General features: G+C 51.1%; 1 protein-coding gene across 1 annotated transcript; it reads right to left on the bottom strand.

The window, feature by feature from the left end:
• Positions 1-11,662: 11,662 nt before the first annotated feature.
• On the bottom strand, positions 11,663-24,249 carry IFITM10 (interferon induced transmembrane protein 10). The gene is made up of 4 exons (XM_062576340.1): positions 24,175-24,249; positions 23,898-24,034; positions 22,251-22,665; positions 11,663-11,959 (listed from the first exon to the last, which is right to left on the bottom strand). The coding sequence occupies exons 1-4, from the start codon at positions 24,247-24,249 to the stop codon at positions 11,810-11,812; spliced, it is 777 nt and encodes a 258-aa protein (XP_062432324.1). The 3' UTR covers positions 11,663-11,809.
• Positions 24,250-26,121: the final 1,872 nt, after the last annotated feature.

The following is a 26,121-nucleotide window of genomic DNA, read 5'->3' as shown; positions in this document are numbered from 1 at the left end:
GGCCCGCCTGCCGCGGCGCGCAGGGGCCGCGCCGCTCCGCGCCGCTCCGCGCGCCGCCGGGAATGCGCCGGCGATGAGGTCATGCCTTGGGAAAAAAAAAAAAAAAAAAAAAAAAAAAAAAAAAAAAACAGAAAAAAAGCCAGAAAAAAAAAGCCCCACGCTGACGTCACCCGCAGCCAATCAGCGCGGCGGGCGCAGGGCAGGGTGACGTCAGCCCCGTGCCGCCGCCGCCGCCGCGGCGGGCGCAGCGCGGGCGCGGAGCGGCGGCGCCGGCGGCCCCGGCCCCGGGCGGCCCCGCAGGAGGGGCCCGGCCCGGCGCCGCTGCTGCCCCCCGCGAGGGCGTCCTGAGCCTCGCCGAGGCAGCCCCCGCAGCCCGCAGGCCTCGCCGCCCCTCAGGGCTTCGTGCAAGGCCACGGCTCCACCGCTCGCGGGCGCTGCCCCCTTACCACGCGAGGAGCACCCGTTAAGGCCTTCGCCTTGTGCCCCCAGGCCGCGTGACGAAGCCCCCAAATCGCTGCCCTCCCCTGCCTTGCCTCTGCCCCAGTGCAATTCCCCACATGCAAGTCGTCGCCAGGCTGTTGCACAGCCCCGAGCGCCGCTCCTAGCCTTGGGCCGTGGCTGCACGCGGGCCCGGGACGGCCCTCTGCGCCAGACTGAGCTGGCACAGCGGCACGAGGGACCCTTGCGGGGAGGACAAGGGAGGCAGGGCGCTCCTTCGGGAAGGCTGAACTGACCTTTCCCTGTGAGCTTAAGGGTGACCTGCAGCAGGAGCCCCGATCTCTTCTGCTGATACCATAATGCAAGGAAATGGATTGTCACACAGACAGACTGGCCTGAGCAGGAAAGTGCCTTTTTGGAGCTGACTGGCCTCACAGTCAGGGTTTTTGGGCAGACCTCCGCCGACAGGAGCTGTTCCCAGGCTGGCTCCCCCGGCCCAGCCACGCAACGTTGCTGCGGCTGGAGCAAGGGCTGAGCAGGGCAAAGCTTGCCGTTGCATGCAGCCAGGCAAATGTCCCCCCGAAAGAACAAGTGCCCTCGGAAGACCTGCATTCAACCCAATCAAAATATTATGTTACAACTTCATGGTTTTGACTTTGGTGCTAAATCAGACCAGGCAGCATGCTTTGAAAAGGTCAAAAAATAAGCTTTCAAATATTTTGTTTCCCAGACCGTTCCCAGCCTGTCTTTCTGGTCTGATCTGGACAAAGCTGAACCCTGAAGCTCTCCTGTAGGACAGACAACCCCTCCCCCCTTTTAGCTCTTCCTGCCCTCTGTTCCCATGTCTCCTCGGCCAATCTCGAGCACCGCTTTGCTAAACTTACAGAAGTTTGGTGGCTGTCAGACCTGTCCCTGAGGAATTGCCCACTCATAAATGCCAAAGCTGAAGATGGAAGGGGAAGGACAGACGTAAATGCGACGCAGACTGTGCAGATGGCATGTGACGCAAAGGCTCAGGGTTCAGCAGGAGAGCCAGCAAACCTGGCCCAGCGGGTCCTGCACCTGTCTCAGCTACACTTTGCAAATGCTGATGTGCTGCCCCACAGAACCAGCAGTGAAAATTGGCAGAAGGTTTTTATTCTTACTCTATGCATCTCTTTTTCTCTGGGAAGAGCAAACACACATGGCGAGAGCCAAGAAACCAGCATCTGAAGGAAAGGAGCTGCCCCTCCTCTCCTAAAGCAGCAGGGCATATAGCAGAAAACTTTGGTGCTGGCTGATGGGTGCTGCATCCCCCCACAAGGGAGGTGGAAGCCAGGGAAGGCGAAGGCCAGAAGAAAAGGGCCGTTGTATATGACCTCTGCAGGAAAAGGTGCCGCTAAGGCCCAGAAGAGAGCCAGCCCTCATCTGCAAACATTTCAGAAGTGACCTGTCTCACCAGACACCATGGTGGGACTTTGCACGCTGCGGTGGGCTCCCTTCTGTCCCACCGTAGGTGTCATAGAAAAGCCCCAGCCAGTTTTGGAGCCTGCTAACATAGCAGTGTTTTTTCTCTGCCCTTGGACGTGGCCTGGTAACTCCAGCTTAAAGAGGGATTATGATTTAGAAGCTTAGGTTTTGCTGGCGCTTATGAAATCAAGGGAACCTTCCTCCTTGCTGCTGACACGGATGCCGGATGTTTTAAAATTAACTCTCTTCTCTCCAGACATGCAGAAAGCAGCTAGCTAAAGAAGGATATTGAGCTGCCATGGTTACTGACAAGGCAAAATCTTTTCAGGAAGGGTGATTTCTTGTAGACCACCAAAGGCTTAAACTGCTGGTCGTTGGGAAGTAGTGCGATGCTAAAGATGCCACTATCAGTGGCTATGTAGGCAGTGCTGAGACTCTTCCTATACTCCTTTCCTACTGCAGAAAATCAATCCATCCAAAGCGTGTCAGCAGAGAAACTACTGCAAAAAACATGACTGCTTCACCACATGTCTAAACTGTATGACCAGACTGACATCAGCTTTGATTTAGGCCTAGTTACCATCATCAGTGACAAGATATTGGTGATATTGGCACTAGTCGAGGCATTCACTTTTCAGTTTGCTCTGGAGCGGTTTAACCTGGTGGGAGCAGAAGCTGCGGAAGTGCAGGGTTTGTCTTGGTGTAGCTCAGATGAAGGCCTCGTCTTCAGTCCACTCAGGGTTTCCCGCTGTTTTTTTCCTGCTTGCCTTCCTCTCCGCTGCCTTGCCGAGTGCTCTGGCAGCAGCTTGAGGATCTCTGAGCTCTTTTCCCACTTGCAAACTGGGAAGTCAGCTCTTTTCACCTGGGGAAAAGGCACATGGTGCACTCACAGATAATGAAACAGCTCCAAAAGAATGGCATGTTCCCCATCCTCCAAATGAGTAGAGAAAAAGAGAAAAGCCTTGTTTTAATTTTTGCAGGGCAAAAGAAGAATGACTTGTCTTGCTTCAGTTTAGGGCTGTCCAACCCTCCTTTCCAGGGGCAAGATGGAAAAAAAGAAGAGGAAAGGAATTAGTCTGAAAATCCCAAAGCCAAAGCTTCCTCATAAAAACTATTATCAAGTAGAGAGCCATGAGCTCTTGAAGCTTGCCGAAGGAAGAGGATTTCAACGTTTTCTTTCCAAACCCCAGCTAAAATAAGTGTTTCCAACCCCAACCCTGGCAAGCTGCTGCCAGGTGAGCACCCCTGGATCAACTGCTGAGAAGATGAATCCACATTAGGCCATTGGCCTGGACCATGGAGGAGCACAGTCACATGGTGGTGGTGCAAAGGATGTCAAGTAGCCACTGGCAACCTCTATTAGGAAGTGAAGAAGAGGAAGATGGCATGGGGAGGCCAGAGGGCAAGGAGTCCTGAGGGGCTGCAACGAACCAGTGCATGACATGTTGCTTTGGATTGTTAATTCCTGGCACTAACCTGCACCTGCACCAGTGCTCTCATGCTCAAAGAAGGAGAGGATCCGGCCCACGGGCTCTGCTCCTCTCTCACACCCACTGCTTCTGAGCAAGGCGCTGCTGCCAAAAGCCTGGTGGGAAGAAACCAAAACAAATGATTCACGAATGTTAAAACTCCTCTCAGGATTGCAGGGGTAAGAGCAGGTGATGACAGAGGCTTGCAAAACTTCACCTGGCTTTCAAAGGCTAGAGCTAACCTGATTTAGATCTGAATCCTGTTTGACCTGAAATTCTGGGCATTCAGATGTGGACCCGTGGTTGTGGTTACATCAAAGAGGCAGTACTCATCTTAGCATTGCTATCAACACAGGTATCGAACTGGAGACACATAGTAAGCTCTTGGTGGCTTGTACACACTAAATAGGCGAGCACTATCCGTATTTCACACAAGGGAAATTAAGCAGAGAGAGTCGGGGCAATGTTGTTATGGTCACATAGAAAGAACAAAGCAGCGTCATGCTCTGAGCTCAGATCTACCAGATGTTCATCCATTGTCTTAGCCACAGGGCCAGCATCCCCACTTTTCCCCCATATTTGTAAAGAATCCAGCAAAAATTATGCAGCAGGTTGCCTATTGCTAAAGGGAAGTGCTTTATTTCAGATAAAAAAGCACTTAAAAAATAATTCACCCTATTCTCCCCACTGCTTTTTCCTCTTTCCCACATCTCAGGCACATCTAAAGATTGATTGCATCGGAAGTACGTGTTTTGAATGTAAGCTATGCTTATACACATCATACATTCTGCTAAAACGCTTTCCAAGAGCTATGGCTGTCATTGCAGGCCAAGTGCAGAATCCCTATATTAGCTTTTCCTATATTCTACAGGGATTAAAGTCAGGACCTGATAATGAAGTATATTAAGACAAAGGGAAACAAATTGCTGCCAGACCTACTTTCTTATCCAACAGGAAAAAAAAGTACTTCTTAGTTGATCTGCAAATACTTTAAGGGTTTGAATAATTATTTTTAACCTTGACCAGCTTCGTGACGCAGTTCCTAGCACAGCCAGGCAAGCCTTCCTCCCTTCCCACTTGAGAGGGTGTGCGCTGCAGTAGGATGGGAATGCCTTACCCAGCACTACCACCACCACCAAATATCATCAAAGCCTTTTCCTAAGGAACAGTCCTAGCTGCAGCTATGCTAGGGCACAGACTGAGGATCGTCAGGAAAAATTGCTGTTTGCATCTGTTTGCAAAGGAGATGAGTCATACCAGTGCGGGCTGCAGCGCAGCAGTCTGTGTTCTCATTGCAGTAGGTATTAGCACCTTGAATTGCTGATAGCAGAAATCAGAGTCAACCCTTTGGTTGCCACAGCTCCTCTTTTATGAAGCTGTGTTGTTTCTGCTGCATATGCTGCTGCCACCTTCCTTGCAGCCTCCCGGCAAGAGGCACAGAGCAGTCCGACAGCAGGTGGTGGGGTTTTGTCGTTGGCTTGGTGGGTGTCATAGCGCCTGGTGTGCGGAGGTCCCAGAAGAAGGGGTGCTCCAGGATCCCCATTGCCAAAAACCCATAAATGCTGTTCCAAGTTTTACTCAGCCAAGACCTACTCTGATGGATTGCAGTGCTGTTTAGAGTGCTGCTTTTGGCTGCTTTTTAGGTATGAAAATGCAGCCAATAGAAGTCAGTAAAAAACATATTGACTGTGAAGAGTTGTATATCATACCATGAAAAGTGAATCACCACCCCTTTTGGCCCCCATCCATATGCACCCAGGTAGTCACATCTGCAGTGCTCCCAGTGCACCCCATTGAAGGTCTCAGTGTATCTCTGCATGCCGCCTTCTTTCTACAGAGCTCAAAATGGTGTCACTCAGCTAGCAAAGAGAGTTGCTGTGCTTGAACAGGCGAAAGACACTAAAGACACTAACAGCACTAAGAGACAGCCTTGTTCCTTACACAGAAGGCTGCCACAGATCTATCTCAATTTCCCATATAAAAATATATGCATGTGCACAGTGTGGCTTAGCACTTGCAGAACAGAGATTACTGTGTGTGCATGTAGCAAAAACAGCTCCCATGCAATTAATTGCGGAAGTACAAGGCTAGAGGTCTGCGTGCTGCGCCATTCATCTAAGTATATGCAGTAGAAACAGTTGTTCTGTAGCTCTGACTGTGCTGTTAGGCATTCCAGGCAAATGCAAAAAGAGGAAAAAATCAGACAATGAATAAATTATCTCTGCTTCTACCTGAACATGTCTGAGAAAATCTAGGCAAAAGCTTATAGTTGTGCCAAATCTGGGGCATGGTGGATAGTACAGAGCACAGGTCAAAGTCAGGGGATGGGAGGGGAGGAGAATGAGGACCTTTGTACCTGGCACACAGCAATTTTTCTCGAGGATCCAACCCCCTTGGCAGCAGCTAGCTGTTTGCAGTAACCACCTCAGCTCCATTAAGCATGTTGATTCTTTCCCCCTTAATGCTTCCATGCCAGTCGACAGCTTGGCCCTGGGAAGCTGGGCTAAGCCAGTGGTGTGTATAGAAGCTGTCTGAGAGCATATTCACACCTTTAAAGATGTGTATGGGAGGGGAGGAGTGAGAGGGCAGGGCCAGAGGCTTTTGTTCAGCAGATCCCAGTCTTAAAAAATGATCACCACCCAATACTCCAGAGCAAGGCACCGTCTTCTTTTCTCCACTCACTTCTCCATCTATGAACTGGGGATGTGAAAAAAATTTCACCAACACAAAAGGCAGCACTGAGTTAGGCTCTGTACAGGGGTAAGGATTCTGTTAGGTCGAGGATCTTTTTTCTACCTCTGTGATGGGTTTTGTTAGTCTGTTTACCATTTGCTGTTTTTTTTTTTTTTTGTTTTGCATTTTGCTTAAATCATTTTCATTGATTAGAGCATCTGCTGCCATCTGTGCCTTTCCCTCCCTCCCCTTAGCAGGACTTACAGGCAGCCACAGTCTGGATGGAGAGTTTGTGCAGTGTTAGCCATGCCACCCGCAGCACATATCCTGCACAAGAGTGCTAGGGCACAAGGAAGGAGAAGAAGGAAGAGATGGCTCCATCAACATCCCACTCTCTTCCCCTACCCAGACTATATCTGCCAGCTGCTGTGATTGCACCAGTTCAAGACTGCTGTAGTACCAAGGTCCCAAGCAAGATCAGGACCTGGCAAGATTAAGAGAGGATGCAGTTCCTGCTTGAAGAAGCAAACAGCTGATGAGACAGAGAGTTAGAGGGGAAATATGGAGGTGAAGTGACTTCAGTAAGGTCACCCAGGGGATCAGTGCACGGCTGGGAAGAGAGGCCAGAGCTGCATCCTGCTAGCAGCACGACCCTACCTCCTGGACCACACTGCATCACAGACTCGTCTCGAATAATATGCAGCACAACAGAGGCCATACGGATGCCATGATGCCTGGGGGAGTGCTGCATTCAGGAAGGAGAGCCAGGGTTATAATGGTACAGCTCAGTGCCGGGTTTTGTTAGTGATTTACACGCCTTGCAGAAGAGCAGGGATGAAATGCAAACAATGCGGCGATTTGCATGCTCCTGCAATTGTAATTCAGGTATCCAGGGTGAAGGCTGCTTCAGCACAGACTCACCACGCTTGGCTTTGATATGAAAACACAGGCAGTCAGCTCACCCCCATCGTGGGAACCAGAAAATGCCTGCACTGAGCTGGAATGTGGTTACTCAAGTTAGCTAGAAGCAGAGAGCCCCATCTTGTCCTATTTAATACCGATAACCCCAAGACGTGAGAGACTTGAGAGATAACATCTGCTGCTCTTAGAGCATGTGGGTAGTAAACCCAAGCCATTTTACCCTAGCTGGAATTTGAGCCGGTGCCTGCAAACTGGCATCACCAAGCCCTGAATAGCGGAGGGTGGCCAGGGCAGAATCTGGGGAGAACAGCTGGGCCAAGGTTGTGTAACTGCAGCTATGTTTATTTGCACACATGAATGATGTACAGCCCTTGTGTGACTTAGTCCCAGGAACGCCTCTCCCTGCCAGCGTGGAGTGGTAAATGTGTAACGATGCGCAGTATCGCACATGACGTCACCTAGGTGCATGTATCAGGCTTCATGCAAACATGCTAATCTTGCTGGAAGGAGCTGGACTTGCTGTATTCCCGCAACCCTGCTTGTTTGGTTGCACAGCACAGGAGCCACCCTCTTCCCATAACTACGTCTTGCACAAATCCTCTCCAAAGCCAGCTTGTTTCCCAGAGGGTGGCTCGCACCTTCCCAGCAGCTGGGAGACAACCTGGTGTGAGCAGCACTTGCAGGCTGGGGCTTCCTGTGTGGTGCCAGCTGGGAGGCCCTAGGTGCTCAGGGGGCGGATGGGCGCAGAGCCCTGCTCCCAGCTAAGCCCGGAGGGAAAAGTCCACCTCCTCCTTCTCCTGGCACCCACAGGCCTTCGAGATGGACAGCAAGCCAGAGCAGCCCAGCTCCTGGGACTCCCGTGGAGTAGTCTAAGGGGGCCCTCTACCTGTCTCTGGCAGTATGGCTTTTGGGAAGTGCTTTTCTTGCAGGAATTTTAGCTTCAGCCTCTGCAGAGACAAAGAGCTTCTCTTCCTTGCTCAGAAAAGCTAGATTTTACTTTTTTGTTTTTACCTAGTGAGAACTCACCCTCATCACTAACACCCCAGAGGTAAGGGAGATACCCACGAGAGACGTGCAGATTTTCTGCAGCATTTTACTGTGGTGGAAGCAAACCCTGGCAACCCAGGAGTGTGGTGGGACCACCTGACCCTGCAGCCTTTCCACCTCTCTCTGACAAAAGCAAAAACTGAAGAGTCCCTTGGTGGCCAAAACTTCTTGATCGAGCCCCTGGTCCCGCAGCCGGGTTGCAGGATCGCTGTGGCCCTCATAGCAGGGGGGGGCCCAAAACCAGACGTGGCATTTTGGACACAGTCTAACAAATGTTGACAACGGGGGAATAATCACCCCCAGCCCCTGTCACACACCTTCTCTCCCCCTCAAGTGAGAAAGGAAAAAGAAATCCTGAGCAATTTGTCGAGCTAACTTCCCTGAAAGAGTAAAATTATGTCTTTACGTGGAAATGTGGCCACCATTTCTTCCTGATACCAGAAGTCGTCGCAAGCATTTGACTGTTCCTTCCCTCCCCCCCCCCGCCCCGGCTCGGTTTCGGTTTTTGCTGCTGAATGCGACAGAGGCTGCGTCTTCGCAGCCAAAAAAGGTGCGATTTGGAGACATCTCTGGGAAGTTTTGAGCGGCAGAAGTGAAAAGGCAGCGAAGCCGCCCCTGAAAACGGTCCTTCTGTCGCGTTCGCTGTCAACATTGGCAAAACCTGAAATTCCAGAATTTTCCCGAGCAATTTAAAAAAAGAAAAAAGCAGTGTTTAAAGGACCTGCCTGTCTTATTTGGCTGTTCCTTTTCTCTCCCTTGTTCCCTTAAAAAGAAAAAAAAGAGAAGAAAGGATCTTCTTGATCGGTTGCAGTGTGTAATATCGCAAGGAGCCTTTTACCTGTGCGGATGCGCACCGGGAGCCCTCCCCGAGGCAGCGGCACCTCCGTGGGCACTGTCGCTGGACGGCGACCTGAAGCGTGAGACCGAGGCCGCCTGTCGCGGCCGCCGGCTGCGTTGAGGCACCGCCGATGCCTGGGGCTGCCTTTCCGCGCCCGTGTCGGTGTCGGCGCCGGGGATGTGTCCCGGGGGGGCAGCCGGCCTCGCGCGGGCCAGGGAGGCGCCGCCATTTTGAGGGGCGCTGCTGGCCCCCTGGCGCAAGATGGCCGCCGAGCATGGCCACCCTGCGCTGCCTGGGCCATGGCCGGGGCAGGGGCAGTGCACTCCTTGGCGGTCGGCGCCCGTTCTGCCCCGGCGGTTTCAGAGGAGCAAGGGGGCGACACCGCGGTGGGGTTTCAGGGGAGCGCCCCATCACGGGCTTGCGCTCAACCAAACCCCGAACAGAGGACGAGCTGCCCCGTGGAGGCCGGGGGATGTGGGGTGCCGTTCCTCGCTGCGCCTTCTGCGGCGGGTCCCCGGCTCGGGCTCGAGGCAGCTACCGCAAAGGGGCGGCTGCTTTGCTGTGCTTGGAGCAGACGCAATGGCACAAGCCTCCACCTCTCCCTCCGTCTCCAGCAGTCCCGGGAGGCAGGAGTGTCAGGGGCTCCGGCAGCGTACGAGACCCTCAGATTTCCTCTCCCTGTGGATGTTCGTGCCCTGAGGCAAACTTTGAGGACCTGATGCTAGAAAGCAAAATGGACCCCTACAGCCAAGCCCCACGTGCAAGAGGAAAAGTCCTACCCTTCTGGAGGCCAGCCACAAAGAAGAGACAGAGACCTGTTAGACTCTACAAAGCCAAGTCCACCCAATATGGTGTCTTCTCGCTGGTTGTAACTGGTACCAGGTGCTGCAGGGGAACAGCGAAGCACTGCTAGGGTGCTTGGGGAGGCAAAGCGGGAAGAGTCTGCCTTTATTAAGCCTCATCCTGGTCTCTAATAGTTCCTTGCGAGGATGATTCAACTTCTGTGCTTTAATTTTGATTTGCAGTTGGTTTATTTTCTTATGTAAAAGTTGGCAGTCTTAGGTTGGTACCTACTAGAATATAATAATGGAAATAACCCTTCCACTAAATCCTGTATTTTCTTTGGCTAACCAGGCACACAGACAGAGTGAAGAAAAAAGAAAACAGACTGGCTTTGCAGTTCACTGAGAAGGTTATTTTACACTTGGAAAAAGATGAGGTAGCTGTGGGAAATGAGATTAGATAAAGGGTCAGGCATCTGAAAGGTTATATTTTAGTCCTGGTCTTGCCATTCATTTGTCTTGTGACCTGGGGCCAATCTCAGAAGCATGTTTTTTCATGTAAGGCTCTGTTGATTTGAAGCATCACACATAACTGCAGATAGCTATTGGGAAGGGGTCTGAGCACCTGCTTCATTCAACGGCAAATGCACGGCATCTCTGAAAGCTGGCTATTGATAGTCTGCAAAGTGCTGTGGTAGTAGCAGGTTCAAACTGCAGCTATTTATTTTTATAATAAATGTTAGTCCTAGCAGGAGAAGTAGAGGCAGCCTCCCCAGCTACGTTTGCTTGTTTGCAATTGATTGGCCGTCGCAGGAGTCGTTGATGCCTGTGCTCTTAAATCTAGATATGCACGCTCCTTTATGGCTGCTTGCAGCCCCAACCTACAGCAACATCCCTCATTCCTGCTTTAAATCTCTCCTAAGCAGCAGCTATTGACATTCGCGTTTTACCTTGTCAGCCTGTTGGAACTAGGAGCCCAGCTTTTCTGAGGAAGGAGCTAGCACATCAGCTGGCTATGGCACTGGCATCTTTTCCTGCTGAGTTTAGGCTGGCTGTATGCTTCATCAGCTCAGCCCTACTTTCTAAAAGACTCAAGAAATGCAAACGTCCGTCTTAACAAGCTTTAGTACACTGAATAATCCTGTGCATTTCATCCTGGCTCACCAGAGTGAATGGACAAGTTACCCCATGATGGTGGGTATGGGACAGAGTAGAGCTGTGCAAGGTTTTTCAGTCCTTTCTCTGTCTCTAGATTCACGCATAAGTCAAAAGAGGAGAGGATGATCTCAGGAATTAACGAATAGCAATGTTATCAGAGGTATCTTTATTGACAGTTTACAGAAATACAGTAGCACTCAGTTCACAGGATTTATGCAAGTTCTCCAGATGTGGTCTACATTCTCAGCAGTGCCAGGAGATCCCAAGGAAAATCCTTCATATTTTCCATCTGTTTTAACTCTTTGGGGCTTATCTGGAGCCTTTGGGGTTCTCTAGTATGAACTTTTCTAACATTCAGTTCTCCAGGGAGTGTAAGTTGTTACAGCCGTTGAATAAAGTTCAACAGAGAACTGTATCAGAGAAGGAAAAAAAAAAAAAAAAAAAAAAAAAAAGCAGGTACTTTGGGGGCCTGGGGCAGGGGAGAGCAGTCTGAACATGTCTGATATGTTCTGTGTCAGCCCTGCCTTGATTGTCAAGTTTCTCTCTCAGCAGCTGCCTTCCTCCCTCCAGCTCTGAATCAGAGCTCACAGGTCCTAGGAGGTGCCTCAAGCCCCCGGCCCAGCTGGTCACCAAACGTTAGCGGCTGGGCCATGTTTTCCGTGGCTGCTCTTCCTCCTGTACTGCTGCGGCCAGTTTACCTATCTAGGCGTATTGGCTCGAGTCATGTTTAGCTCTAGGTTTTGCTCACTGCTGTCACACAGTTTTATTGTTTATTATGAAACAGATATTTGTTGTTTTTTCTCCCTGCACAAATGTACAATGAAACCCTTTCCTACAGTGGTTCACATACAGTTTGGGGGCAGGAAGGGTATGCTTAGTTAGGCTGATAAATTCATTTAATTTTTAGTTACGTATTTACTTTTTTTTTTTGCAGTCAAGGTGGAGTGTTGTTTTTGTGTCCTTGCTACAGGTAATAACTGCAGACGCTTTCAGTGTAGAGGCATTTTGCAGCTGTTGTTGCTGCTGGCCTCACTCTAGTAGTCAGTGAGTGGATATCGCAGGAAGATAAAGATAAGGATGATACAGAAGGTGGCAAGGGCTGAGCTGGTGATGTTAAAAAGCCGGGCTGTCTTGGCATCTTCAACTGCTCCGTTTAAGTCATTGAGGAGTTTCTTATCCCGGACCTGAGACAAAAAACAATTGGGAGATGCATGAAAAGACAAAAGCACGCTGGTTTCAAGCAACACTCACACTACTCAAGGCAGGTGCACACTTTGAAAGGTGCTTGTATAGCATACAGCAGCTGACATGTAAATTTTTCCATTTTAATGCTCTGGGATCCAAATTCTCCCACTGTAAAATACCCTCAGGTTCATATCTGGGCTCTGCTACGGATTGGGCCTGTGAATCCAAGCAGTATAATGCATGTGGGCATGGAATATAACTTGAATACAACTCCAAGCTCTACATACACAAGGGAACTAATCGTCACTGCTGTCATGCACTCTATGTGCGTGGCTCCTTTTGCTTCCCCAGTAAGCTGGGTGCTGGGACATCCTTCCTGCCACATTGTAACATCTGCAGCCTGGCTCTGAAATGCTGGGGTTTGGGTCTCCTGATCGGATAGCAAGAAAGCTGGCTCTGGTGTGTATCTGTGTGCCTCTGTCTGCAGTGAGGGGATGAGCGTGCAAAACCTGGCACTGGATCCTACTGCAGTTCAAGGGCTGCACACAAGCCTCCAGCATATTAAATAGTCCTGGGTTAATGAGCTTCTTTTGCAGGTCTTATGCAGCTTATGTAGTGTCTCTAGCACTGGCGGCTTTCAGTCCTAACAGCACGGTCTGCTGTGTTCATTATCTTAGAGGCTGTGACTTTCATGGGCTCAGCTTGGGAAGCTCTGCAGATGGGTAATGATCTTGCACGGCTGTGCGGCTGACTGGCCCCTGCCTCCACCAGGCTGCCAGGGAGCCAGTGGCGTTACCAGCCAGCAACTGCTTGGCACTTTAGAGCACAGCAGATTGGGGATGTGCTCCATCCATTCCTAGAAGCGATGTGTCCCCATCACCAAACCGCTCCTACAGATGACACGCAATGCATCCTTGCCAGTAGCTGGAGCAAAGGGCATGTAGATTTTAGCTCTTTTCTCTTTCTAGTGTCACAGCAGGGGCATCCCTGGGATGGTGCAGCATGGCAGCGTGTGCCTGTGCTCTTTCTGCTCTGTTGTTGGAAGGCTTCAGGCAGCAGGGTTGTGTCTTTCTTGACACCCTGTATTTGCTCTTGGGAGTGTGAGCACATTAGTGTGCTCCCGCTGAACACTAGATGTCGATGGCAAGCTGTGAAAACCTGTAGTCAGTGCTAGAGTGCTACCCAAAAATACGAAAAGGCTTTTACTGACCAGGAGCCTTCCAAAGACGTTCTGCAGAGGACTCAGGTTGCATCTCAGTGACTTATCTCACCCTCCTGCAGCGCTTAGCCACAGTGCTGTCCAGAAAGCCTGATGCTGCTTGCTGAACACGGGGAAGGGCAGGAAATCCCTCAGTCCTGGAGAGTCACTGGGCCATGCCAGCTCACTGGACTCCCAAAGGCCACAAGGTGTTTCAGATCCTCCAGCAATATCCCCTCCATTCTAACAGCAGCAATCCTCCCCTTCATCATCCCAGTGAGGAACTCTCTGCACAGACACCTCCTGCTCTTCATTAATCACGCACAGTGGGGAGGGAGGCTGTTGCTTGCATATGGCATGCAAGAGCCTGCACTTATCAGTCACATTGGCAAGGATGGAAAAGAAAACCTCTGTTTCCTTTTCTGTATTAAATCCTGGAGTCCCACCTTCTCCTCTCATCCTGCCCTCCTTCTGGGAGCATGCAGCTAGGGCTGGTCTGGTCTGCCAGGCCTATGCAGGTGCCTGAAGCTCCAGAGGAGAGCTGTGGTGCTGCTGGTGCTGAGCACTTGGTGATCCTGGCCCGCATGGAGTGCTTCGCAAGCATCCAGCCCTTGAGTGTGCAGCCACTTTCTGCGGGGGCCTGTTGCTGTCCCTGTGCAAAAAAACCAGGCTGAGAAAGCTGCTGGGAGCTGCTTGTCGTCTTTGCAGGGCTCTAAGCAAAACCTGGTGCTAGGGCTGTCATCCAGGTGCCCTAGGCCTTGCACATCCTGCTCGTTTGCAGCCTCAAGGGACCTGCATCATCATGCTGGGAGAGGCGACAGGTGAGAGCCCAGTCTCCAGTCCACTGTAGTAGGATTTCTCATGAATATACCAATGAACGTGGCAGAGGTAGGGGGCTTGTTGCAGACAGCTGTGCAGCAGCAAGAGCATTTTCACTACTGCTTGGTACAGAAAGGATACCAGGAAGAGTGGCAGAGTGATATATATCCTGTTGTCAAGTTGTCAAGCACAGTCCCAGACTGTGTTTGGTTTTATGGCATGTTTGGATGATGCTTTCAGTAGTGGAGACCACCTTGGAGAAGGGACCAAGGCTGGAGCCTGGGAGCTCATGTGCCCTTTTGTGTCAGCTTTGTGTCCAGTGTGACTCACTTCTGAAATTATTGTGCAGATTTAGTGTCCTCCTGAAAACCCTGATCGTATCAGTGCTGGGCAGCCAGCACCTCCTCATGCACCAGGTAAATGCAGAGGTCTGTGCTCGGTGAGCCCACCATGCATAGATCTGTCTCAGCCCAGATGTGCAAAGCAACAGGGGCACTGAATTCAGGTCATAAGGCCTTAAAGATGCTTCCAGTGGACTCTTAAGTAAAGAGCAATCTCTAATGTACTTGCCTCTTCACAGTGGTTGGGCTGCCAAAGGCAAACCATGTGTTGCAAATATTGCATCTCCTCCCTGTGCTTTGGGAGCAGGTGGACTGGTTGGTTGGTGCAGGGCCGGAAGCCTGAGGAGAGAAGTGGGCCTCAGCGTTCATAGCAAATACCTGCTGCTGATGTTCCCTCAAGTGACAGCTAAGCAGAACCAAATGTAGACTGTGCATCTTGGAGAGGTCTCTACCTGTCTCCTGCAGCCTGCTTTTGCCTTCAGCTCCACTGTGCCAGGGAGACACAGATGTCTCCAGTGGACTGGCATGGGTGGGCTACCAAGCTTTCCATCCACCTTACTGCCTCCTTCGCCTGGCTCTGGCTTCTCCCTTCCCTGCTGCCTGGCTCTCCTGCGCTGCTCCCCATGGCACTGATTTCCCTGCTTGGCTCTTTCCCAGTGCTCTAAGCATCCTCTCTGACCTGATACCGACTCTCACTCGTGACTGGTGCTTTAGCTCTTTTCCATGCCCTGCTTCGGCAGCATTCCTGCATCCTTGCCTTCGCCTGCTATCTCTAATCCCTCAGCCTCCCCTTCCCTCTGCCCTTCCTGACCACGGCACTGTTTTTGCTTTTAACCTTGCTGTCTCCTTTGCCTGGTGCCTGCCTGCAGCTTTTCTTTAGCTCTCCCTTTCTATCTTTATTCCAGCTCCAGTTCTTGTATTGCTGAGCATTTCTAGAGCGAGTTTCACCTTTTCTCCCAGTTCAGTTTTTGTCCATCCCGTTTCTCCTCCTTCTGAAAGCTATTACCTTCAGCACCCTTCTCACAGCCTCTCTCCCTCCTCTGCCTTCTCCTCTTTGTAAATTCTCACCAACTTCTCTTTGTGCCCAGACATTAATATGGAGTAAGATGTCCCCTCACCGATCTTCCTCACTCCTCCACCTTACCTCTGGCTTCTTCTTCACCCTTATTTCTGAGCCCAATGCGCCCTTGTTCTCTGCAAAGAGAGACACAACTGCCCCCTTCTCCTGCCTCTCTGGATGGCCTGGCCCCATCTGCCTGCTCCTGCGAACCTCTGCGGCGCACTGTGCTCTTCCCACTCCCTGCCGTTCTCTGCAGTTGGAGAGCGTTGTCGCTGAGGAGGTAATGTGGCCCATCTCCTTTGAGTAAATGCAGGGGGAGCTTTGTATTTGGCTTCATCTAGCTATATGCTGCCTTTCATTCATCTGACCTTTTTCTTCTCCTTGACTTTCCCCCAAGTATTCTCTGACTGTTTCAGCCTGGGTTGTGTAGCTCCTTCATCCTGCCCCTGCCTCACTGAGTTCCTCCATGTCCTGTCCTTGGCCCCTTCCTCTCCCACTTAATTATATTCCCATATACTCTGTGGCTTCAGCTGTCACTTTTATCCAAATCGTTAGTTATTGTCCATTATCATCTGTACTGCAGTCAAGCCTATAGGCTCCAAACAGGCCTCCTGCAGTACGAAAATGTAATGAAAAGACATTTCTTGTTTCACTTGCAGTCTGAGTCTCCTACTTCTCTGTAGCTTGACTTCACCTCCTCTGGCCTGGGCTTGCGTCCCCAGCACATTCTCGGATATCTCCCCTTAATGTCCTGCTGCGACATCAAATTCAGTCTCTGTAGGAGGAGCTCTCCTAGACAGCTGAGACACGTTCCTGTTCCTTCCTTGCTCTGTCCTTCTTAAGGAGATGCTTGTCTTCCTCATATCCCAGCCTCATCTTTTTCTATTTTCATGCTTCTGTGACCATCATCGGCCATAATGTCCTGGCACCTGGCAAACAAGAGCAAGTGAGTCCTCACAGTGCTTTTGGGAGGCCTGGAGCTGCCTCCTTGTGCACCAGAGGGGGTGACGCCTGGAGAGGGAAAGGTCTCCAAGGTCACAAGGCCAGAAGAAAAGACAAAAATCCCTGAATCCAGATCTGGTGTTTCCTTAGATGCAGACTGTCTTTCCTCACTTTGCCCCTTTTCATCTTGCCTAAAAATATTTTAGGATTTTTACCTTGTTTAGCACTGAGGTGACTGATGCATAAGGATAGTTATCATGCACCTGTGGGGTTCCACCAGGCACCCCAGAGCACAATGTGTTGACTCTTTTGAAGAAATCCACCTAGAAAAGGCAGATCTTTAGTTCTGAATTGGCTTGGCAGTTTATATTTCCTCCTCATATTCTATACTCAGCCTTTCATGACACACAGCTGTTTTGGTGCTTTAATATGCAAACATTGCTCCTGCCCTCTCCCACTGGTGATAGGGAGTGGTGGCCTTTCCCTCTGTTCCTGTTTGTCTGCCTCTTCTGAGCTGTTCCCCTTGCCCTCCGTTGTCTCCAGGGCATCTATGCCCAAAGCCTCTCTCTCCTCTCTCCACCCAGCGTCTGCTGCCTTTTCTCCCCCCTGGGGCTGTGCCAGTGGCTTCCCAGCTCAGTGTTCCCTCTGGCTTTCCCGGCGAGGTGTTCCTCCCCCCTTCACCTATTTTGTCTGTCTTTCAGTCCTATTCCACGTCTATATTTATCTACCACCTGGAAATCTCTCTCCGACCTGTCTGCTATGTGCGAGCTTTTGGCATCTTCCTGATGCTTTTCCTTCCTTTCTCTTCAACCTACCGTTTCTCTGCTTTCTGGTCTCAGCCCCTCTTGTTTTTAGGAGCGGGGAACATGCTGCATGGGTACCAAGTGCTGCGTCAGCTTCCAGAAGGAGACAAATGGTTTGTTGATAACAAGTCTAATGAGGCTGTATTTAAGGCAGCCTGGCTTTTAGTATTCAGCCCGCAGCTGGTTAGATGTATGCTTTGGGAAGAGGCTGGTGAGGCTATAAACCCATTTCCCCCAGAGCTCTGCTTCCCTACCTGTAAGGAAGCTTTTTGCTCTGGAGGGGATCCTTGAATTTACTTGCTGTAGGAATCAGTTAGGGCTCTCTAGCCCACATATCTTCTTCATGCCTATTACTAGGACCTGTGTCATCTGGCTGAGAAGCAGCTTTTGCCCCTTGGTTTCACTTACTTCCATAAACCATTACTCTTCCCAAAAAGCAGCCGGAGAGCCTGTCTGAGGGGCCAGGTACCGCAGCCTCACTGCTTCTATAGCTTAATAACTGCCTACATATTTGTGCCAGCCTGTTTCCACCCAAAAGAGAAGATCAAGAAGCAACAAGAGAGGAAGCCAAGCAGAAGTTCCCAAAGCTGTATATTAGGGATCACTTACAGAGTAGGGAAGAGAGCTCAGATTTCCAGAGACCCCCCACTCTCTCCTCCTGCTACGCCATACTGCTCCCCCTGCCTGTCTGTTTCGGTGGGCCACTGAAACTGCTCTTTATTAGCAAGGAAAAACGTGCTGTCATGTGTCAGAGATCTCTCTCCATCACTGAATGTAGCCACATTTCCCATTGAAAGCAGACACTGCACCTGCGGGAATTCGCACCTCGCACCTTCCACCAGCTTGCTGTAATGCATCTTTTTGATGTCTTTTGATGTCAGAAAAGGGTGGCTGCATGGAAATGCAGCAACGAAGGAAAAATTCTGAAAGCAAACCCATGGGTTGCTGGTTGGACTTAAAAAGGCGGCAGGGCTTCTTGCCACCTTGATCTCTATACATTCAAAATTAGGCTCCCATAATATGACTTGTCTCAGATCCCAGCTTCTCTGATCTACTGCCTCATAGCATAACTGGTACTGAGAAAGATTTGGCTTTCCCCAGTGGTCTCCTGAGACAGACCTCCTAATGACTGAAGCAAGATCTCCTAACACCAAGCACTGATGCATCATTCATTACTGCTTAGAGGTGGGAAAGAGGAGGGGGATGCAGTATGCTGAATATCTGGTGCAAAAAGCCAAAGCCACAAAATTTGCTTCTGATCAAAAGCAACAAAATCTTCCCCAAACATGTCTGTTGGAGTGACCCTAGTATTTGCGCTGAACTTATATTAGTATTACTGTAGGATTTCTAACTTTCCTAGTCCTGCTATTTATCTCTGCTTCCCACGAACATGCACTTGCGGTAACATGTAAGCACATTGCTTGCACTCCGTAACGCTGACCTTGAGAAGTCTAGGACACTAGAAATAACCCCCAGAGGGATAAGTGAGTTGGTGCAATTCCATTGCAGTCCAGAAAGCCATGTCTGCCGAGGATCTTGCCCACCATGGGTGTAAATAAAAACCAGGTGTGCCATCACAGCATTATTCAGAGCAGCTGGCTGCTATGTCTTTGACACACCGTACTTGGCTTGGGTGTCATAAGCTTTGCACTCACCTGACTTCATATGTTTCTTTGAATAAGAGCACAAATTCTTTGGTGCAGGTGCTGACATATTTCTTTGGCACATTTCTGTAAAATTGTTATCACAATGAAATAGCAACACATGCATTTCCATGAAGAAAAAAAGCTAGAAATCTGTAGCTCACGTCCATCCCAGGACAAGAGGACAAGCAGACATGGAGCTACTGTTTTCACAGCTGTGGCTGAAACAGGTGAAGGTGGGCATGGAGAATGAGGTATTTTCAATGCAATATTAAAGTGGGCTCAGAGATCCTGTTTCAGCATAGTACATAAGTGCACATCTAAACTTCAGTATGTGTGTTATGCTGTTGAAACTGGTGGGAATATTAGGGTGTGCTGAGGTGCATAATGAAACATCTCATGGACTAGGGGCATGATATAGCTACTGTTTTATTAACAGTATGATTTTGACAAAAGCAGATACTATTTTTGCAGTGTATTGAAAGAACTATTTCTAATAATGAAAACAATGATTCTTGTGGTTTCTAAATGTTTAAATTATTTAAAGGAAATGTAATAACCATAATCTGGGAACCTAGTGCTATCAATGCGTTGATTACAGTTCAGCTAGGAAATCCATGCTATTCCGGCCAAGAGCTCTGCCTTCAAAGGACAAGCCTCCTTGAGGGGGTCCCAGAATGAGCCCTGTGGGGCTTAAGTGCTGCTGCTCTCTTATCCCTCCCTACAGGACCTTCCTTGTTCTCTGAAAAGTATAGGAACCCTAGAAGGACTGGAATTTAAATATCTGCCACCGGATTGTCCTTAAAAGCGATTGCAGAGGAACAAGAAACATCTTTTTAAAGGGACGTCTTTCCCAGTGCATTCCTTACTTCTGCTTTCTCTTAACTTCTGGGAAAACCTTATTGACAGTAAAAGAGACAACACTAGTGCTGGGTGGGAATGACCCTTACATCTGGTGGTGGCTCCCGAAGGCACATGCACGCACACACACCAGAGTGCCACGGCTGGGGTATTGTAGAAGTCTCTGCCACAGCCGAGAGTAAGAAAACATGCTGTCTTTCCTTACCTCCCACAAGTCTTCCCCAGAACAGACCTACTACCTCCACAGCAGTCCCATTTTCTTCCACCAGTTCTCGCAGTACCAGCCTGAGGGGGCTTCACGCTGTCTCTGGCACTCACCGTCCCTCCTGCCAATTGCTAGCCCCGTCTGGGGGCTCTACGGGACATTTTGTTTCTGTTTCTCCCTCTGCTGTGGGGGCAGAGCTGACAGAGAGGGCTAAGAACAGAGCAGGATTCCTCCTACCATCAGTTCAACACTGCTTGGTTCAGCTCAGTTCAGCCAGTCTCTGCATCTGCGCATGGACCACCACCGCAGCCGATCAATTACTGCTCCTACAGTCCAAAATGTAACGCTGGCTTTTCATAGCCATCTTCTTTTCTCCTTTCCCTCATTCCAAGCTAATCAACCCTGTTAAATTCCCTCTTTGCTAGTTCTTTTATTTTTTTGCACTGGAGTTTATGCACTTCAGGTGTTTGCAGACTGAGCCCAAGCATTTGCCCCTATAGTAAGGCTCAGTCCCTAGTTTCCTTCAGTGTTACAGAAGTGGTCACTGCCTCGTCCTCCTCGTGTTAAAGATAGCAAAGAGTTGAGCCTTTTAAAACCTTGTAGGAAACTGGCCTCATTTGTCCTGTCCCCTTGGGATGGGTCAGTCTAGTTCTCAGGCTGTCCTTCCCGTGCCACTGGCTGCAATCAAGAAATCACTTCTACAGAAATATCTACCACGTCCCAATGACACAAAACGTTTTCTTAGTCCACTGTGGCCATGACTTCCTTGGGAAAGGCTCCAATCATTAAGGCAAAGTCAAATGAAGACATAAAAAAGGAGGAAGCCTGTATATTCCTTCTCCTGGAGTAGCTGCCTGAAAGCACTGGTGATGTTAAGGGAAACCTCCTTCTTTTAGGCTGCTGCTCACTGGGTTTGCCCTTGGGTCAGCCCTGCTTGTGGTAATGCTCGGCATCAGCATAATTTCAGGCATTAAATGCCTCTTACAGACAGCCCTGGGTTTAGCTGCATGGATGGCAGATGAGCATTCAGTTCCCTGTATCATAGAAGGGGAAACTGAGGCACGTGGCACTGTGCCAGATCACCCAGTGTGGGGCTATGGGATCCCACTGGTGAGGTCTGGAGGCTTGACCCTGAGCTTTTCTGCTAGAGACCCTGCTAGTGGGAAGGCTTGGAAGCAGCCTCCTCACAGTGCTGTGGCATTTGCAGTCCCGGGAGTTAGATGAGGTTAATTGATCTTTTTGTGTGATGAAAGCCGTACGTATACCGGCCTTCATCTAAATGCTGCCTGCCAGAACAAATCAGCTGGAGCATTGTCCCTGAGGCCTCCCAAAGTCTGCCACAACTAGGGCCACGCAGGAGGCCCGGGACTCTTTACATATATATTTAGTTAATTTTTATGCTGAAAAGAAGGAAACGAAAGCCTCTTTCCTGACAGATGCTGGGAACCTGCCTGTTGGCTGAGTGCTCCAGCAGTGAAATCCTGCAGCCCAGCCAGGCTGCTCTCCCCCTGCAGCTACAGGGAACAGTTGCAGAAGCATTTCATGGACTCAGGAGATAGGGTTACCCCCAGGAAGGGCTAAGCAAACAGAACCATCAGAGTAGCGTACGACAATGCTGGCTGCTGAGAATTAGACCCCCTCCTCACTTCTAGGGTAAGCAGCCACTGTGGACTGCAACAAGCATCCTATGTAGCCCTGGACTAACCCAGTCCCATTCCTTTTGTGGGCTGTTCTCCACGCTGACTCTCCCTCCATCAACACGTCTAATTATTTTTCCTGAGCCACAGTGTTGTGCAAAGCCCTCTGCACTCTCTACCACCTCCTCAGCTACTGAGGCTTCTTTCCACCATGCTGAAAAGATCTCCAGGGCTTGCCTGGTGATTTAATGGGCTCAGGGGAGGGCCGACCACAAGCCACTTTCTCCTCTGATGTTTTAATTAGAGAGAGGGCAAACAGCAAATCATTAGGATTGCCCTGTGCCCTGGCAGCCTCTCCCCCCTGCAACTTGCCAGGTGCTGGGGACTCTGTCCAGCTGCTGCTTGCTCCTTTTGGCTGCGAATACAATGCTGCCAGACCCCATACTGACAGGGTCTCCATGCCCCTAAAGAAGGGACAGAGTGCTGGTGCCTTCATGCGCAACACGAGCTGAGCCGAACCTGTGTTGCCTGCCTGTCGACCCCATCATGGTGGTATCTAGCAGCCTTTGAGGACACCAGAACAAGTCCAAGCACCTGACACATGCACAGCAACATTCCCAGCTCTGAAAGTCTCCTTGGCTCTCCCAAACCCAGTCCCCAGTGGGTGGAAACCAATGCCTTTCCACTCACTTCAGTGGCATAGAGCTGATTTACACGGACAGCCCCAAAATGCTTCCCCTCGTGGCAGCCCCCCGTGCCATGCCTTGCACTCAGTACTTACTTTCAGTGAGTAGGCCAAGGCAATGAAGCCGAGGCAGCAGAAGTTGAGGTAGACAAAGTTGAAGATGGACCAGAGATAGTAATCGTTCACCTCGGTGGTATCTGGGTAGATCTCGATCACTGTGGTGGGATTGGTCATCGTCTTCTTCTCTACCAAGTGCTTGCACTGAAGAGCCGGTCGCAGGCTATCCCCTTTGCAGCTCTTGCTCTCCATGAGGTACCCAGCAGAGGCAGGTGCCAGGATGGGCGACGCGGGCTGCAGGGCGGGCGGCTTGGTGATGCAGGCAAAGCACCCCTGGGGGGGGCCGCGGGGGGCGTGGGGGGCCCAGGCTGCCCCGGCAAGGGGACACGGTGGGCCCGGCGGTGGGTCCTGCACCCTCTCCGTGGTGGCTGCTGTGGCTTCACCAGGTGCCGTCCTGGCAAAGTAAAAGCCCCTGTGAAAAATGGGGATGGGGGAAAGGGGAGGTGGGTGCCGGGAGGAGAGAGGGAAAAAGCAAGGGGAAAAAAAGGGAGTAGGAAGGCGGAGATGTAAGGGGAAGGCAGGAGAGAGAAAGAGGGCCAGAGAGACGGAGGAGATCGTGGGGAGCAGAGCGAGGGAGTGGGCAGAGGAGAGAGGGAGGAGAGGAGGGCAGGGAGGAAGGGGGAGGAGAGAGCACTGTTACACCCCGGCCCACCAAGCAGCTCTCTCCGGCGCTCCGAGCCGCCCGCAATGCCGGTGGCCGCCCCGCGGCCCCCCGTGCCGCGCGGCCGGGGATCCCGCGCCGCTGCTGCCCCGGAGCTGGGGATGTCCGCGGCTCGCTCTCCCGTCCTGCCCTCCCCTGCTCTCCCTCGCTCCCGCGGTCCTGCGTTACTGGTGCCCGAGCCCCTCGCGGCCGCAGTCCGGCAGTAACCTATGTGTCTGCTCCCTCGCTTGGCATCGCGCACACACACGCACCAGCATGGAGGAAAGAGGTTGTGTTCGCGGCTTGGAAAAGAACGAAAGAAGGAGGAGGAGGAATTAAAGGAGGGGGGAGAAGAAAGCAAATAAAAGCACAAAGAAACACTTGAGGGAACTGGGGGGGGTCTGCAAAGAGAGTTCCCAGGCAGCCGCACCACCCTCCCCCTCCCGCCTGCAGCCCTTTCCGCCTGCCCGTCCGTCTGTCCGTCTGTCCGGTAGGGCCTCCTGCTTTCTGTCCCATCCTGGGATCGGAATGGGTTGCCTGGGGGCAGCTTTTCGGCTGTTGATCTGTTTGGCGGAGCTTGTCTCCTAGTGCGGCAGAGCAGCCCAGATCCTCTCGCTTGCTCTCGCTCGCTCTCTCCTTTTCTCTCTCTCTCTTTTTTTTTCTGCTGAGTCCTCATCTCTGCGGGATTCCTGATGTAATTGCATTTCCCAGTTCCTTTCACCTGTCTGTCAGCAGCTTTTTTGTTTGTTTGTTTTTTTCCCTTTTGGAGAATATCGTGGCCCAAGTGGAGGAGGAAAAGGAGAGGGAGGAGGGGGGAAAGAGGCTGAGGACAGAAGATGGGGAAGGGGTGTGTGGGAAGAGGCTGCCTGCCTCTCCTCCCCCCTCTTTGCTGGGCGATTAGGAGAGTTGAGTCCACCTTGTGCTGCCTGTCTGTCCGTCCATCCGTCTCCTCAGAAGGCATCAGGAGAGGAGAGTGAGATACTCACAAGGAGGAATGCAGGGAGTTGCTGCATATCCGGCTCAGCACTGCCTCCGGCTCAGCTTTCTTAACATTGGAGTTGATGGAGGAGGGGAGGGCAGGGGTGGGGGAGCACAGACGGCACTGAGGTGGCCAGGATGGGGGCTTGGGGAAGGCAAGTCAACCAGCAGCCCCCCCCCAAACATGCTCTTTGCCTGTTTGTGTGTGGGAGAGCTGCACTGTGTCTCAGCCCCGATGCCCTTCTCCCAGTGCTCACCTGCCTCTCCCTGGGATGGGGACGTCACCTCCCGGTTCAGCCATCCTGGGGGTGCCCCTGGAGAAGCACGTCTCCTGGGCATGCTCCTGATGGTGTGGGACATTGTCCAAGCACACTTCTATGCTGGCTGGGGGGAAGGCTCAGACTGACTCTAACCCCCAGCCTCATCCATGCAGCTGGGTCTTGCTGCAGCCAAGGTGGCCTGGAGGAGGACCTAACGCATGCCTGGAAGTGGGGTGGGAGGAGGATAGGGACAATGTGGCACAGTGAGGTCGAGCTGAATGCAGCGCTGTGGGCAGGAGAGTGGCATCTGTGCTCCAGTCATAGGGAAGAGATAGAAAGCAGATAAATCCTGCATGCGGCGTGAGGTGAGAGCTTGCCAGAGCCCTGAGCCAGCAAGGTTTAGGAGCAACCAGGCAGTGGGGCTTTCGGGTGCTTGAGCAGACGGAGGTGGGAATGGCACCAAGGGTGCAAAAGCCCTGAAGGATCTGGCTTTGGCTTCCTGTCCATGCCTGGTTTTGGCACAGGATCAACAAAATGGCTTCTGCCTCCAGTCACCAACTGAACTGGGAGCTGTGCGGAAACTGCTCGTAACTTCATATCCTGGGGATGCAATGCCGGTGCACAGCCAGTGCTGTGCAGGGAGGGCTCTCAGGTCATTCGGGAGCCTGCAGCCGCGGCATTGGGGATGTGAGGACAGGCTGTGTCACCTTGCCACGGTAGAGCCTGGCACAGTGCAGGTGGGCTTGAGGCAGTGGCCAGTTGTGCTGGGGCACCGGGGAGGGAGGGCAGATCAATCTCACCATTGCAGGAGAATCCAGTAGAGCAGTCACTGAAAATGGCCTGGTAAGATTCGTAACTATGTTAGATAAATTAAAAGTTCATGAGAACGGTACCTGCAGGGGAAGGAAAATCCTCTATAAATGCTTTCAGCCTACCAACAAAGTGCTGAGTTAAGAAATAATAATTGTAATTTACTTGGCTGTGTGCAAGCAGGTTTGGCTCTGGGATAGTGGCACTCAGAGTTTATTCTCACAAGTCAGTATGTGGTGAGGGGACTTCTCACGCTCCCAGGCTGTAAGGTGTCTAGTTAGCACCAAGCTGCTTTAGTCCCTTTGAAGACATCTGTGATGGTTAGAAAAGGGAACATGTCTTCTGCTTAGGGATTTAGCGCTGCCAGGGAGGTGCCAAAATAGAGAGGGTTTTACTAGTGCTATGTTTGTCTGTGACAAGACTGAGGTCTCTTTCTGAGAAGCTGTTAAGGAACATAGACAGTTATGGGATGAGAGCAATGGTCTCCTGGGATTAAGATGTTTGCAGGAGAGGCAGAAAAGAATATGTCGAACTGCTGAGCTGGAAGCTATGGCCAGCTACCGTCAGCTTATCTGGAGGGCTTTGCTAAACCTGGGAAACCCATGGCTGTGTGGAAAGGCTTCTTCCAGGCTCAGAAGGAGCAGCTAAACCCCTTATATGCAGAGAGGTTGCTGTCATCCATAGAAGCTACTGCCCAAGGCAAGGCTTGATCCCAGGGAGGCCCTGTGGTTGAGGGGGCTCAGAGGTCACAAACGTGATGATTGGGAAGCTTCATGTGCTGAAGGAGGAAGCCAGTGGAAAAGCCAAAATGCAGAGAAGCAGCTGTGCCCTGGGGGCAGCAGACCCACAAAGATTCCCCAGGACGCTGTGCCTGGAGGGGCAGGTTGTGAAGCAGGAATTAGACAGCTGTTTTGTTCCTAATCAAGCTATTTGTTCCCACTGTCCTCAGGGAAAAGGGATGCTGTGTATATACCTTATAAGCGAAATTGTACTGTATTTCTTATTGTACTATTAATTCTCCTCCTAAAGGCAATGGATTGCAAGGTCCCAGGTATTGGCTAACCACTCAGGGCCTTAGAATAAAAAGTCTGTCTTCAACACAATGAAAAATTGTCAGTGAGGAACCATGAAGTCCCATGCAAAGATCAGTATCTTTAATAAT

Source organism: Rhea pennata, chromosome 5 (assembly GCF_028389875.1).
Source record: "Rhea pennata isolate bPtePen1 chromosome 5, bPtePen1.pri, whole genome shotgun sequence".
NCBI classification, from domain to species: Eukaryota; Metazoa; Chordata; class Aves; order Rheiformes; family Rheidae; genus Rhea; species Rhea pennata.
This window is presented reverse-complemented; position numbering and strand designations above follow the sequence as displayed.